The sequence below is a fragment of the Syzygium oleosum genome, unplaced genomic scaffold, assembly GCF_021117445.2.
Source record: "Syzygium oleosum isolate NSW1041296 unplaced genomic scaffold, Sole_v2.1 Sole_v2.12, whole genome shotgun sequence".
Taxonomy (NCBI): domain Eukaryota; kingdom Viridiplantae; phylum Streptophyta; class Magnoliopsida; order Myrtales; family Myrtaceae; genus Syzygium; species Syzygium oleosum.
The window spans coordinates 5,689,431-5,703,559 of NW_026607496.1; the positions used below are offsets into that span (position 1 = coordinate 5,689,431).

The 14,129-nt window shown below is 40.1% G+C and overlaps 1 protein-coding gene across 1 annotated transcript; it reads right to left on the reverse strand.

Moving 5' to 3' along the window:
- Positions 1–1,899: 1,899 nt before the first annotated feature.
- Positions 1,900–13,118, reverse strand: LOC130139571 (probable glutathione S-transferase). Its single transcript, XM_056316800.1, has 3 exons — positions 12,837–13,118; positions 2,309–2,347; positions 1,900–2,229 (listed from the first exon to the last, which is right to left on the reverse strand). Exons 1-3 carry the CDS (start codon positions 13,116–13,118, stop codon positions 1,900–1,902), a joined length of 651 nt encoding a protein of 216 aa, XP_056172775.1.
- Between the last annotated feature and the right edge of the window lie 1,011 nt (positions 13,119–14,129).

A 14,129-nucleotide genomic window follows, 5' to 3' on the forward strand; every position in this document is an offset into this window, starting at 1 on the left:
GTAGCCAAATGTAAATAGCGTTTGGCAATTTTTTTAGAGAATTTTGGGAAAATGCAATCACATTTCCAAAGGCCTCTAAAAGACTTTAGCTCATGGCAGGTCCGGAACTACTTTGGTAACTTGCATTCTCGAAATGCAAGTTCATTGTTTATTGCACTATTCATCGCACTGTTCATCTTCCCCGATTTACCCAGAGAAGCAGTTCCAAAAACTTACGACCGCCACCTAAGGGGTCGCGCGACCTTAGGCGTTGCCTAGGTTGCACGACCCGGGTAAGCATTGGCTTGGGTCGTGCGATCCCAGGCGATCGTCGCCTGGGTCACGTGACCCAGGCGATGATGCCTAAGTTTGAGCCCAGGCCACGGTTGCCTGGGTTGCATGACCCCAGGCAAGGCTGGTTGGTGGCTGTTTTGGCCGGCCAGTGTCTGAGACTTTAAAAAAAAAATATTAGCAAAAGTTATTTACAAAATATAGTTTTTACAAAACGGTGTTTAGTCAAAATTGCTTTCAAATGTGATTTTAAAATACACTTTACTAAACACTACTTGCATTTCGGAAAATCACTTTAGCCTAAAGGCCTTTGTATTTTGCCAAAGACATTCCCCCAAAGTCAGATCAAATGGGCCCTAAGTATGATGACTATTGCCCTTTCCTTTAGGAGTCGCTATTAACCTATTGGAGGCTGATTAGAAGCTTAGTTAAACAGAGAAGGCCGTTTTACTTTCCGTGAACCAGAGATTCGAGAATAGACACTTAATTGCGTTGAAGTCTATCAGTGCCTAAACTTGGTACCTATTCTTGCTATTTCGAAAACGTTTCGATCATGCAATCTTGTTCATTTAAATGCCTAGGCACATCCATCTAAATGAGTATGTGCCACGAATTTGCCTGCGAACATTCAACGTTCATACAATCAAGGTGATAATCCAAACATAATAAACAAAGACGACATGATGATAAAGCGTGAAAATAAAAAATTGATATGATGTCGGGCAAAGAATATACACAGCTACATTATTAAGCCTAGAGACAAGGACCCCCATGAGCTAAGCCCTAATTTAAACATGCATGCATCTTTCTAAAGGATGCTCTCATCCTCCAAAGGACCAAATGATGTTATACTAAGTGCAATCCAGTTTTAATATGACGTATCACTAAACATGCAATGCGGTACTCCTAAACTCACAGCTTTCATTAGATGCTTATGTTTTACTGTTAAACATGCAATGCCATTCAGTCCATGCGTAGATCGTTGTTACGTCTATGGGCAGTCAACCCATTCATGGTCTTCGACAAAAAAAAAAAAAAACGCCCATTCTTGGTCTACTGCGAGCTTCCCTGAGTCGGGTTTTGATTTCTTCTCATGGTGTAGTCAATTATGGCATGTCATCCGTTTTCTATCGTGACTCGAATACTTCATATTCGACTATTTTTAAGTCTCCTCGGATCAATTGTTGACGAGTTTTCACTTCGCCATAATTCATTGCATTTAGGCACATCTATTCTTACGAATAAGGTCACAGAGGTTCTATCCGAGACGTACATAACAAGGCGTTGTGATAATATTGCCCAAGACAGCCGAACTGGACTTTCTTTGCCCTTTACTTATCTACCTACTGAACTTTATTTCCTGAGTACTCATTATTGCTTTGTTCGCTATGTTTTCTTGTTTGATGATGTAGGTAACGCATGGATGAAAAAGATTTCATCAAAGAGAAAAAGAGAAAAAATAGTATGTTAGAGGTACACATGCGCAAAGAACGCAAAACATTTTGCTAAACGGAAATCATCGAAAGTGGAAAGAGCGAGCCTCGACCAAGGGAGAGAGGGATTAATGAACAAAAGAGTCATCAAAATGACCGTTATTATGAGACTCGAGAGGTGTCGCTGCGCCTGAAGCTACTTCCTGACCTTCAACATGAAGTCATAGACCTTGTGCTGGTCGGGCAACGACTTCGCCACGCTCTTCCTCTGCATGCACCACTTGGCCCATCCCACCAGCTCGGGGCACTCATCCCCGATGCTACAGTTGGCCAGTGTCTCCACAGCATATAACCAGCTATAGAACAGTATCAACGACACATCCACGTACCCAAACCTCTCACCTCCAAAGTATGCCTTGTCCCCAAGCTCTCCCTCTAGCACCTTTAAGCCCTCGATGTACTCCTTCTTCACCACCTTCTGGGCCTCCCCCGTCGAAAACATCGCCGTTTTCCCCGCTGGAAATATCTGCACCGTCGTTTTGTGTCTTGACGTTAAGCACACTTAGTAAAAGAAATGTTCGATAGATTGGGCATCGTCGTCTTACCTTGTCTACGTAGTCAGCCCAGAACCTGGCACGTGCCCGCTAGGGGTGTCAACAATATCCGCGCCGGCCCGGCCCGACCCGCGCCGGCTCGGTCCGGCCCTAAAATTTGGGGTATTTTGGGGTCGGGCCTTAATCTTCTTCGAATATGGCCCTAAAATTTGGGGTATCATTAGGGTTGGGGTAGGATCGGGCCGACCCATTAACACTCTGGGCCGACCCATCTCCCTCTTTCAGTCACCAAACGCCATCGCCGTCGGACGCTCTCGACTCTCTCGCCTCACCTCACCTCGTCTGCATCCTTCACTCATCGATCATCTCTCTGCATCCTTCACTCGTCGCCGTCGCTCGAGGTCGGTCTCTCTCTCTCTCTCTCTCTCTCTCTCTCTCTCTCTCTCTAGCTTTGCAACGCCTCTGTTAGGGTTCGCGTTTCGAGTCCTTGATTCTGTTGAGGCAGTTGTTGTCCTTTTCGCTCCGCTTGCCCTAGCGTCCTCGATCTGCTCCCTTTCGCTCCGCGATCGCGAGCTCCCGCCCTTCCTGGGCACAGGTTATGGAGCAGGTTAATGAGCGCTATTCCTTTTTGAATGTCCCTGAAGCCGAGGAGGCTCTAGAGCGATCGAGCTTCGGTGGTCACGTAGCGGAATCGGACGATCAGTCCGTCGAATTAGACGTTTCCTTTTGATGTTTATGACTTTTTAGGTTAATTGGCTATACACCCTTTTGATGTTTGTTCTCTTAACCCCGTGATTCAAAATCTGAAATTGTATACATGTACGCAGCTCGATGCGATATTGATTGATTGGTGTTTTTTACGTTGGGGGGACTGCTGATTGTGCTGTATAGGTATGTGAATCGCAAGTTTAGCAATCAGTATAAGGCGACGATCGGAGCTGATTTCTTAACGAAGGAAGTTCAGTTTGAGGACAGGTTGTTCACATTGCAGGTGAGCCCCAAAAAAAGGGTGAATTTTTCGCATGGTTCCTAGTTTCTTTTCCGTGTAAATTGTATCATTTGAGCATGGATTTTGAATTGCATCTGTTGTGCTCATTGGTTTCTGCGAATTTAATGGCCCTTATTTGATTAAAACGATGTTGATTAGCTGGTGACACCCTTTGGCTTTCTTGCTCTGAAAAATTTACCATGATTACTCTGTTACCGGGCTTCGTCTACATAGCATATGACTCAAGCTCAATGACCCATGGACTGCATAAATCTTTGTTTCCCACTTTTTTTCCCGATAAATCTGGTTACCTGGAATGCAAGAACTCACCATTGTGCTGCTTAAGGGACCTTTTTTTTGCAAATATATGTCATCCAGATTGGTTGAGCCAATGCCAATACAATCAAATTGCTTAGGTGATTTATTACAAACTATTTGGTCTAACAGATGGTCTGTTATTTTCAACATGGAATGCTAGTATCAATCTCACTTAGATGTTAGCAACAGCATAGCAACTTATCACCATTAGCATGGTGGCTACATTCCCTTTGGATTTTGTTACTCATAAGGCGTATTTGCAGTGAAGTTAAAATGATTTTGACTTTGCGAATCTGGCGGAGAAGCGGCGTGTATGGTTGTTAATGATGGCGTTGGACTTGAACATCTGATTGCCTTGGTGTCGAGAAACGGCAACGTCTCTTTGGGCATAGGATCTGTTGCTCTAATCAAATGCTAATTTATGTGGCTTCTAAGTTCTTGCTAGGAGTCGTTATATACCTATCAATATGAGGCATGCAAAATCTACTTTCATGGTTCTAGCATATCGTCCTTACTATCCATTGTATCAGTGTGTCTCTTATGTTCAGATGCATGAATTTGTGTAAAATTTTATTATGTGTTGATTATTTTGTTCTTTTTGGTTGTTTTAATTATCTTAAGCTTGCTTTAACTTGTGTAGAAAAGGGAGAAGTGATTAGTGCACATTACAAGCTCCTTCCAGTTGACTTGCGTGACATACCAAAGTTGGACGACATTATATCATTGGCTAATATTGATCCAAGGTATGCAATTATATTATCGTGGCTTGGGACTAAACCATAAACAGAGATGGAAAATCTCTGACCCTTGACATTTCTGTTTGCATGAATAAATTGTTGGAAGTGATCTTTTAAATTACTCAGATATGTGTGTATGGGCTAAATAGTTGGATGACTGGGATTGATAAAATTACTTTGTAGTAGGAACTTAATAAAGGTTTAGCAGCTGGTCTTCACAAATTTCGACTATGTGGACTAACTTGACCTTGTTTAACAGCTGGTCTTTACAAATTGTGGGGCAATGTATGTTTTTTTGGTTTTCTTTTCCATTTTATGTTCTATTGCTGCAAATTATATGAACTTGTTGAGATTTCTTAGCTGCTATCTTACTTCTATTTTGTTGGTCCTCATGATGAGATGGTTTATCAGTAGCTCAGATTCCCCTATCACATTACCCAAAATCAGCATGTTACTGGCTAGGAAGGGGAAATGAAAGAAAATACAAGATTCCCCATATCCATATCCTATCTTGCAACTGCTTCCGAAGTAACTTTGTCCCTCTAGTGAGTGCTTCGTTGTCAGCTGCTTGACTTGGTTCCATTGTGATCTGCATTACATCAAAGTCTGCCTTCCTCCGGAATAGCTTCTTACCATGTTCATTTTCATGATTCATGTTTTCATATTCTGGCTATGCGTCACCCAAGGAGACTTGTCTTGTCAGGTTGCTTGCCAACTTTGGTGGTAAGTGTACTTCTACAGCTTTCAAATATTTAATGCCTTAGCATGAAGTCGTTCTAGACACTTCATCTTTCATGGACTAAGACCTTCTGTATCTGCATCTTTTAGCCAGGTGATGACTATTCTTTCGCTTTTGTTGGTTGGGCTGCTCCTAACCTGGTAAGTTGTTTCCTATATGATTCCTGCGGTATTTCTTTCTTCTCTTTCTACTTAGTGAATGTCAATATACATAACAAGGGCAGCATTTGTTTTCTTTTACTTATTGGAGTTCCATTTGATGTTCTTTTATAAGGAAGTGATGGCCTGAAGCACATGCTTTTAGTATGGTTCTAGAATGACATATGCTTGGTCTTTCTGAAGTGTCGCGACCTAAAATTTCTCTCAGGCTAATGAATTGTTAAGACTAAGCCTAACTCGGGCCCTCCCAAGCCCTACCAATTCGCAACTTAGGGTTTAAGTTTTTTAACATGCAAAAGTTTTTATGCTCGGAGTCGCCACTAATCAATTTATGGTAGGTTGATTAGAAACCTAAATAAAATATAGGGAGATATGTTTTATTCCTACGAACCAGAGATTCTAAGCTCGGGGACTTGGTTACGCTAGATCTAGTCTAACGCCCTTTCGGTACCTTTTCTTTTCAAAAATATTTATGCATGCAGTCTGGATCCATTTTATTGCCTAATCACTAACATGTGAGGTGTTCATGCCGGTGCACAAACCACCAAAGTAACACCCAATAATCAAAACATTAAATAAATTGCAAGATTGGGAGAATTACTTACCTCGAAGCAACGTAAGCATCTGCATTGTTAGCTAGAAAATCACATTAACAATTCTAATATGATTTCTAATTAACAAGCAATTCACTCAATTTCTTTTTTGGATTTTCACTTATTTAAATGAAATCTAGCCTATATGCAATGACATGCGAAAATGACATGCGATTAATGCAACCTAGCATGCAAACTATATGTCGTGCGACGACGTGACCTATTTCTAATGACAGGACGAATGATTATTTTTGGTATTTTCTCAATTTAAATTCGGAATAATAAAAATGCCTAAATTAACATGCAAACTATGATGACTTAATCTACCCTAGCATGATTTCTTTTTAGGATTTTTGTTAAAATTCGAAATAATGAATTACTTAAATTAAGAATACAATCTATCCTAATCTATCCTAAAACAATTCATTCTTCTTTTTTGGGATTTTCATGGAAATTCGAAATAATAAAATAACCTGAATAATCTATTAAGATTAGAATATTACTTAATTTAAACTAGGAAATAGATCATCTCAAGTCCTAATTTAAATTAAACAACTACTCTATCTTCTAGATATATTTAGGATTCCTAGACATGTGAAAACTCTAATTCAAATCTAATTAATATTTTTTGAATTTTCTGTTTATTTGAAAAAGGAAAGCAATTAAATAAACAAGGATAGCAACCACATTCAAAACGTCCACGGGATCCGCCATATTTGTTTCAAACTCGGATTAGGCACAAAAATCAAACTATCGGTCATATCTATAGGGTTATAGATATCGACGGAAAGCCGATTATTCAAATTTGGAAAGCGGATAAAAATCATTATCGTACCCAAGTGGTTATGGATAGGATAATAATTTTCCGTATCGCCGCGTATCGAACCTTAGGGATAAGGTCGGATAGTCATCCAGATACGTTGCTAAATTAGGAATGATTCCTAATTTTGGGTGTTTTCGAATATTACGGATATCACAAAATTATCCTAGGATATATAGCTATCCACCAAAGAATATCCACGAAATATTCAAACACCGAAAACTTAGGAAATTAAATATTTCAGAAAATATTCGGATAATGATCTTACCTAATTTGCGGATAACTTCCAAATTCGAGCTTGATGCCGGATCGAGTTTGCGGATCACGGGACGGTAGCCGATGGTGGGCGATCGATGGCGGACACGGTTCTCACGACGGTGACAATGGCTCACAGTGATACGACGAGTTCGCGGTGGCGGTTCGGCTAGGACCGTCGATGAGGGGCTCAACCGGCTGCGGTGACAAGGACAATGGCGCCTTGGCTAGAGGTACAGTGCCACGGCAAGGACCGTCGATGGAGACTTCTCGGTGTCGCGGTATCGGTGAGGTGCTCACAACGCGGCCGGCGAGAGCTTTAGATAACTTAGCTTGCCGTTTGAGTGAGATCACTTGACACACGGGACGATCACCAACGAACCGGCACCGCGAAAAGCTTCAAGGACGCTCGTGGAATGTTGAGAACGCCGTAGGAAACAGAAACCGGCATGGCGAGGGTCGCAACGAGAAATTGGACGCTGAACAAAGAAAGCAAAGAACACCCCTTTGTCTTCACTTGATTATTTTATTCACAGCCTCTACTTCCTTTCTTTTCTTCGTGAATATCTCCCCTCCTTTGTCACTCTCAGCTTGGACCAATCAAGACAAAAACCACCGCTTGATCATGTCTAGTGTTGACTAGATTTTATTGCTTTGGCAGTGGGTCTTCAATGGCCGCATCTCTCGAACGACGGAAGCGTTGGTGCGGCGATGATGGATGGTTGCCAAGCACCGAAGGAACCACCGCGGGAGGACAGAACTTCTCTTCTTTTTCAGCCGTCAATCTCTCTCGTGCTCTCAGGAATTGTGTTCTGGAAATTATGAGAGTCCCCCCGTGTCAATTATTAGGCATAACGACATATTTATATCGCAACCCTAGGTTAATTAACCGGGCTTCCTAGTCCTAATGGGCTTAGACTTAGGCTTTATCATTTAATTTAATTTTAATTCCAAATGGGCTAAATTAATTCGGGCTGATTTAAGCTCAAATTAAAACAACCAAAGCCTTTTGACTTGTAATTCCCGACCCTTGCCTTCTAAGCGAGCCGAGTCTCGTTCGATGAAATTTTAAGCTCATTCGCCACTGCCAATCTGATGCAAAAAATGCAATTAAATTAAATGGACCTCAACTATATGTTTATGCAATTTAAATATTTTTGTTTAGGGGTTAAAAATTTAATCCCTAATTTTCTATGCAAATTACACTAAATGATACGCCAAAATTTAGGTGTCAACATGAAGCTTTTTATTTAATTGATCGGAATTTCATTATCTTGGACCTCTCATAATTTGACTTTTGTTAATGCGAAACACCTCAAACCTTTCAAAATTCAACGATTGACATGTGGAATTACACATGATATTCCATAATTTTTCGAAACTCGAGATATCCTTTTCCTTCTTCAAAATTTTGGAGGGAAAGTCACAAGTAGAAGTAATAAGCTGCAACAAACAGGCCTACCTCCCGAATCTACTGCACGCATTTCTTGTTGTTGTGATCCTGACCTAGTTTTACCCTTTTCCTGGTTGATATCGTAGTTATAGAGCCTATTCATATGCGGTTGAAGAATAACATAACTGTTTCAATTTTTTGTTTCGGAGAATCTATTAAGCTGTCTTGGAATCAGTCTAGACAGTGAGATTGAAAGACTTTCTACAAGCAGAGGGTTTCAGTGGAAATGAACTGAACTTGATTCTTTTTTTTTGTAATTTGCTTCAAAGACTCTAGAGAAATAACCTTAGTGCATGATAAGCTGACCTAGCTATTACCATAATTTCATTTCTGCATGTCTCCTAATTGCAGATAGATGAACCTGGATAGACATTTCCACCATATCAGCGTCAATCATTTCTAGTACAACAGCACCATACTCATTTGAGCTACCCATTCTGAATCTGTGACACTATGATTCATTTATTCTTTTTAGTCCGTATAAAAATCTTGATTCTCGGCTTTTTCTATCTGTGACACTGTGATTTTGGCATGCTGTATTAGGTTTTGCACTTTATTCGATCAAAGCAAGTTTTAATGCTAAGAATGGGAGCAATCATTGTTTCTAATATGGTACTTTTATTGTATTGTGTGTTGTTAGGTTGTACCCCGTTGCACTGGGCCGCATTAAGGGTTTGCTAGGGATTTTCAACACCAATAGTAACCTGGAATAACAGAACATTTAATCTTTTTCTACCAAAATTTGGTGAGTTTTTTTGTTCAATTAACAACAGAAAATGTTATGATGATGGTTTATCTAAGACTTTCCTACTTCAGATTTTTTAGATTTGCATGGTTTATCTACTCTAGAACCTAGTTGGTAAATATGTTGGCAAGTACATGAACTGTAGAAGGCATTACTACACCATTTGTATTTGTCAAGAGTATGTTGAGGACTACATTTCTGATTATAGTAATACTTTCCAGGTTCTAAGTGTCATAGATAGAATGATTGCTAAATGTTTGAGATAAGTGCTTCTAGTGTGACACAAAGAAGGACGAGATCTTCAGTATGGGAACACTTTAAACATATTCCTGATGAAGAAAATGTTGACTATATATACTGTGGGACATGTATTGGTTGTGCTAGTGGTCAAGGGACCAGTTCGATGCATCGTCATTTAGCTAGATGTAAGGAATTCCCATATGCAAATGTCGAGAAAAGGCAAAAAAGTAACTCGGGTCCTTGGAAATTTGACCAAGATGATAGTGGAAAAGAATTAGCGATCATGTTTATTCTTGATGAATTGCCTTTTAAGTTGGTAGAGCATGAGGGATTTCGGCGATTTGTGAATAAAATCCAGCCAAATTTCTTAATCCCGTCGCGCAACACTTTGAGGCACAAATGTTATGATTTATACAAGGATGAAAGAAGTAAGTTAAAGAAATATTTCTTGGAGACATCTCCAAGAGTGTCTTACAACAGACACATGGACTTCTTGTCAAAATTTGAGCTATATGTGTCTCAATGCTCATTTTGTTGATGCCGATTGGAAGCTGCATAAGAAAATATTAAATTTTTGTCAAATCCCGGGTCATTCTGCCGAGATAATAGGAAAAGTGGTTGAGAAATGCTTGATTGATTAGGGGATTCAAAGCATTTTTTCTATCACCGTGGATAATGCTAGCTCAAATGACTTAAGAATTCAATATTTGAAGAAGAGAGGTGAGTTGCTCCACATGAGTTGTTGTGCTCATATATTGAGTTTGATTGTGAGAGAGGGAATGAAAGACATAAATGATTCGATTGTTAGAATACGTTCGGCCGTGCGTTATGTGAGGTCTTCTCCTGCAAGGTTGAGACGGTTTAAAGGTTGTATTGAGCTAGAGAAAATTGAGTCCAAGAGTCTTGTATGTTTGGATGTCAAGACTCGTTGGAACTCGAATATAATGTTGGAAGCAGCTTTGAAGTTTCAAACAGCTTTTAGCTCATTGGAATTTCATAATGGCAAATTTGTTGAAGAGCTTTCCAAGGTGAAAGGATTGCCCACTAGTGATGATTGGGAGTATGCCCGTCACTTTCTTCCTTTTCTGAAGTTATTCTTTGATACGACTTTAAAAGTTTTGGGTTCTTCTTATGTCACTAGTAATGATATGGCAAAGGATGTGTATGGGATTTATATCATGATTGACAGATGTTGTGAAAATGAGGACTCGACTTTACAGGAAATGGCTAAGAGAATGAAGATCAAATGCAATAAGTATTTTGGCAATGTGAACAACATCAATCTTACTTTGTTCATTGCTTGCATACTTGACCTGCGGCATAAGTGGGAATATGTGAAGTGGATGATTAACTGTGTTTATGAAAGCAAGCAGGCGGAAACTTTACAAGATAAAGTAATAACATCTCTGACGTCTTTATTCGAGCAATACCGCACTGGTGTATGCCCCCAAAGCAACTTGAGGCTAAAGAGCACAAGGATGATTAATGTGTCAAAGTCTCCGGTGGTTAGTGCTGATATTATGACTGCAATGTACCTTAGTGAAACCGGACAACAATATTTAGAAGAAAAATCTGAATTGGACAAGTATTTGGAAGAAGGATGTGAACGTTATAGCGTTGAGTTTGATATCTTAAGTTGTTGGAAAATAAATTCTTCAAGATATCCCATCCTTTCTTTCATTGCTCGAGATATTTTGGCCGTGCCCGTCTCAACTGTAGCATCAGTGGCTGCATTTAGCACAGGAGGTCGTGTGCTTGATGTGTTTCGTAGCTCTTTAACCCCAGACATGGTGGAGGCTCTTATATGTGCTCAAGATTGATTACGATCCGCGCCACTTTCACGTTCGATTGAAGAGGACTTAGAAGAACTCGAAATCTTTGAGTCAGGCGAAAAAATATGGTTGTAGAATATTAATACCCTTCTATGTTTCAATGGATACATTAATTCTCATTTTCATCGTGAATTTAATGCAGAGTTGCCAACTACAACCATGGAGCCAAACTCGATATCAATTTCTCTAGATGATTGATGAAGTTGGAGATTGCCATTTTAGGTAACTTGTCAGTTTTTACTCGAGATTCTAAATGACTTGGGACCTATTTTTACTATATAGTGTTTGGACTACTACAGTTTTAACAGAAGTATGGTAAAACTATTTAAATAGCTGGTAAACTATGGCATCCAACACAAGGTTGTTTGCTTTGTTTAATTCCCCAATCGAAGCTTTACACATGGCTACCATACATGTTAATAATATACTCTCTCTTGTAGCAAAAGAAATACACGTATGTCAAGTGATCTAGTGCCATATATTCACACACTCGCGCGCATAAAAAACTCATACTGCTTACATAGGATATATATGTCTCATCATATGCATACAATCATCCAAGAAAAAGTGCAATGAATCGACACGGTCTCTGTTATATGCTTAACTAATCAAGTTTTCTTTTGTGCATGCCCCTTTAAATTTAATTTTATTGGTCACTAACCTCGGACCTGACATCTTTTAAACCATATCAAGACAAATATCCCAGTGTGTCTGGGCAAATTGAGTTTGTAGGTTGTCTCAAGGGTCTTTCATTTTGTCCTCAAACTCAATCTGCTTTAGCAAGCTGGTTTATGTTCAACCAACAAATAGCTTCTCAATGGAATCTTCAATTTTCTTGTCCTTCTTGCTGCACTTATCTTCTTGTTTCCCTTGTGACCTCTTGAGAACATCGACTTCTGACAGACTCAGGGTGAACAAAAGCCAATTTTAGTCCTTACTAGCAACAAACTTAATGATATCTCACCTACCACTTCTAGTTCAGCAACGTCTGGTGCCAGATCTTTGTTAACCCTTTTCTTATGAACTAATCTTAGAATCAATCTTGCTTTTGAATCTTCTAGAACAATCCACTTTCAGGCGGCACTGCATCGACGAGGAAAAGAAATTCGGAGTCCAACCCTTTTGCACTAGCTTTATCTTTGGAATGTCGACCCATGATGATGTATTAGTAATTGGAAGCAAGCCAATCTTGCTTAGGAGTGAAAAAATTCCAGTCATTGCTGTCCGTTAATGTTGTTTTAGTTACTTTGTACTACAGAACTTGTTCTACGATGGTATTGTTTTAGTTTCTTTCTTTTTTTTTTAGTTACTTTGTACTACAAAACTTGTTCTACGATGGTACTCACACAGTGAGAGTGGGAAGAAAAGAGATTCTGGCGTAGTGTTGGAAATCGTCTCTATTATCATTTTTCCGTCTTGTGCATATGAAAAGAAAAAATAAGAGAACAGAACCAACCTAACCTGGTTAGTCATCTGATAATTCGGTTCTGTATTTGCGGCGGGTTCACAATTCCAATCTATCTGCACAAAAAAAAAAAAAAATCAAAATTCGGCCCGACCCGACCCGACCCGGGCCTTGGGGTGTACGGTGAACTGGGTCTCGAGTGGGTCTGGGCGGGTCACGCATGACCCTATAGGTTTCGGATCGGGTCATGTATCAAGAAAGCCTGACCTGACCCGACCCATTGACACCCCTAGTACTGCTCGCTGGTAAGGATCGGAAGGCAGGAGAGGGGACTCGCGACCCCAGGTCTCGTTGATGTATTGGACGATGACGAGGGACTCGCAAACCGACTTGCCATTGTGGATGAGGACGGGGATTTTCTTGTGGACCGGGTTCGTCTCCAAGAGCAGGGGGCTCTTGTTGCTCAGAAGGTCCTCCTCCCTCATATCAAAGTCCACGCCCTTCTCTCTCAGGGCAATCCTGGCCCTTATCCCGAACAGGCTCGACCAGAAGTCCAACAATATCACTTCCTCCGCCATTGAAGCTCTGGTAATTTGAACTCAAGAATGCCTTTTTTTGTGGTGAAATAAGGCTAAAAGCAGGAGCCACTTGTATAGAACGAAAGAACACACTGACTAGACTTTTCATTCGCTGCAGTGCTCGAGGAGAGGGGCTGCCTACCGCTGTCATTGCTCGCGTTGCTGTCAGGTCCAAAGTGTACACTACAAGTCCGCCCGATCGATTAGGTCATGGATTAGGTGTAACATGAACGAGACATTTATTGCTATTACTAGTACAATTACGATTAGTCATACTGGTGGTTGCTTATTCTTTCTGGAAAGCTATGGCGCATAAGTAAATTATTATAACCATATAAGCTTGTTACAAATTTTACTTTAATGGAAATATTAGATATAATATTCCACAAGAAAATATGATACGACATTTAGTAAAAGTTTAGGTCAATAGAGAGTGCATTCGAGTGAAATTATTTGCAAATTTAGGCGGCTCTTCAAAGTGAATTATAACGACTCTTGAATAAAATGAATTTGAAGATCATATTATTCATTTTATGAATATAACTTTACTCAATGTACCTATAGAGGATAGAATTACATGCATGCTTGCATATCGTGGGCCCTACTCCGAGCTTTCCATAGTTTGATTGACATCCTGTCATGGTGTAGCCAATTGTAGCATGTCATGCATGACGATGACGTGACCTTCCTGATGGCAATTTGGTCATGTGCGTTGAAGGACCTGTGTTGCCTCAAATGTTGTGTGGATTACTTAAGTACGCACAAACAGTTCCTATTGTGAGTTGTCGCTTGCACTTAGCTTGGATTTTCCCAGATCCTACCAATTGCCGTTGATTGACTCAATTAATTATGATGATTATTGCTCTTTCCTTTAGGAGTCAATATTAACTTGAGGCCGATTAGAAGCTTAGTTAAACACAGAAGGCCATTTTAATTTCCGAGAATTAGAGATTCAAAAACAAAGACTTAATTGCGCTAAAGTCTATTAGTGCCCAAACTTGGTACCTATTC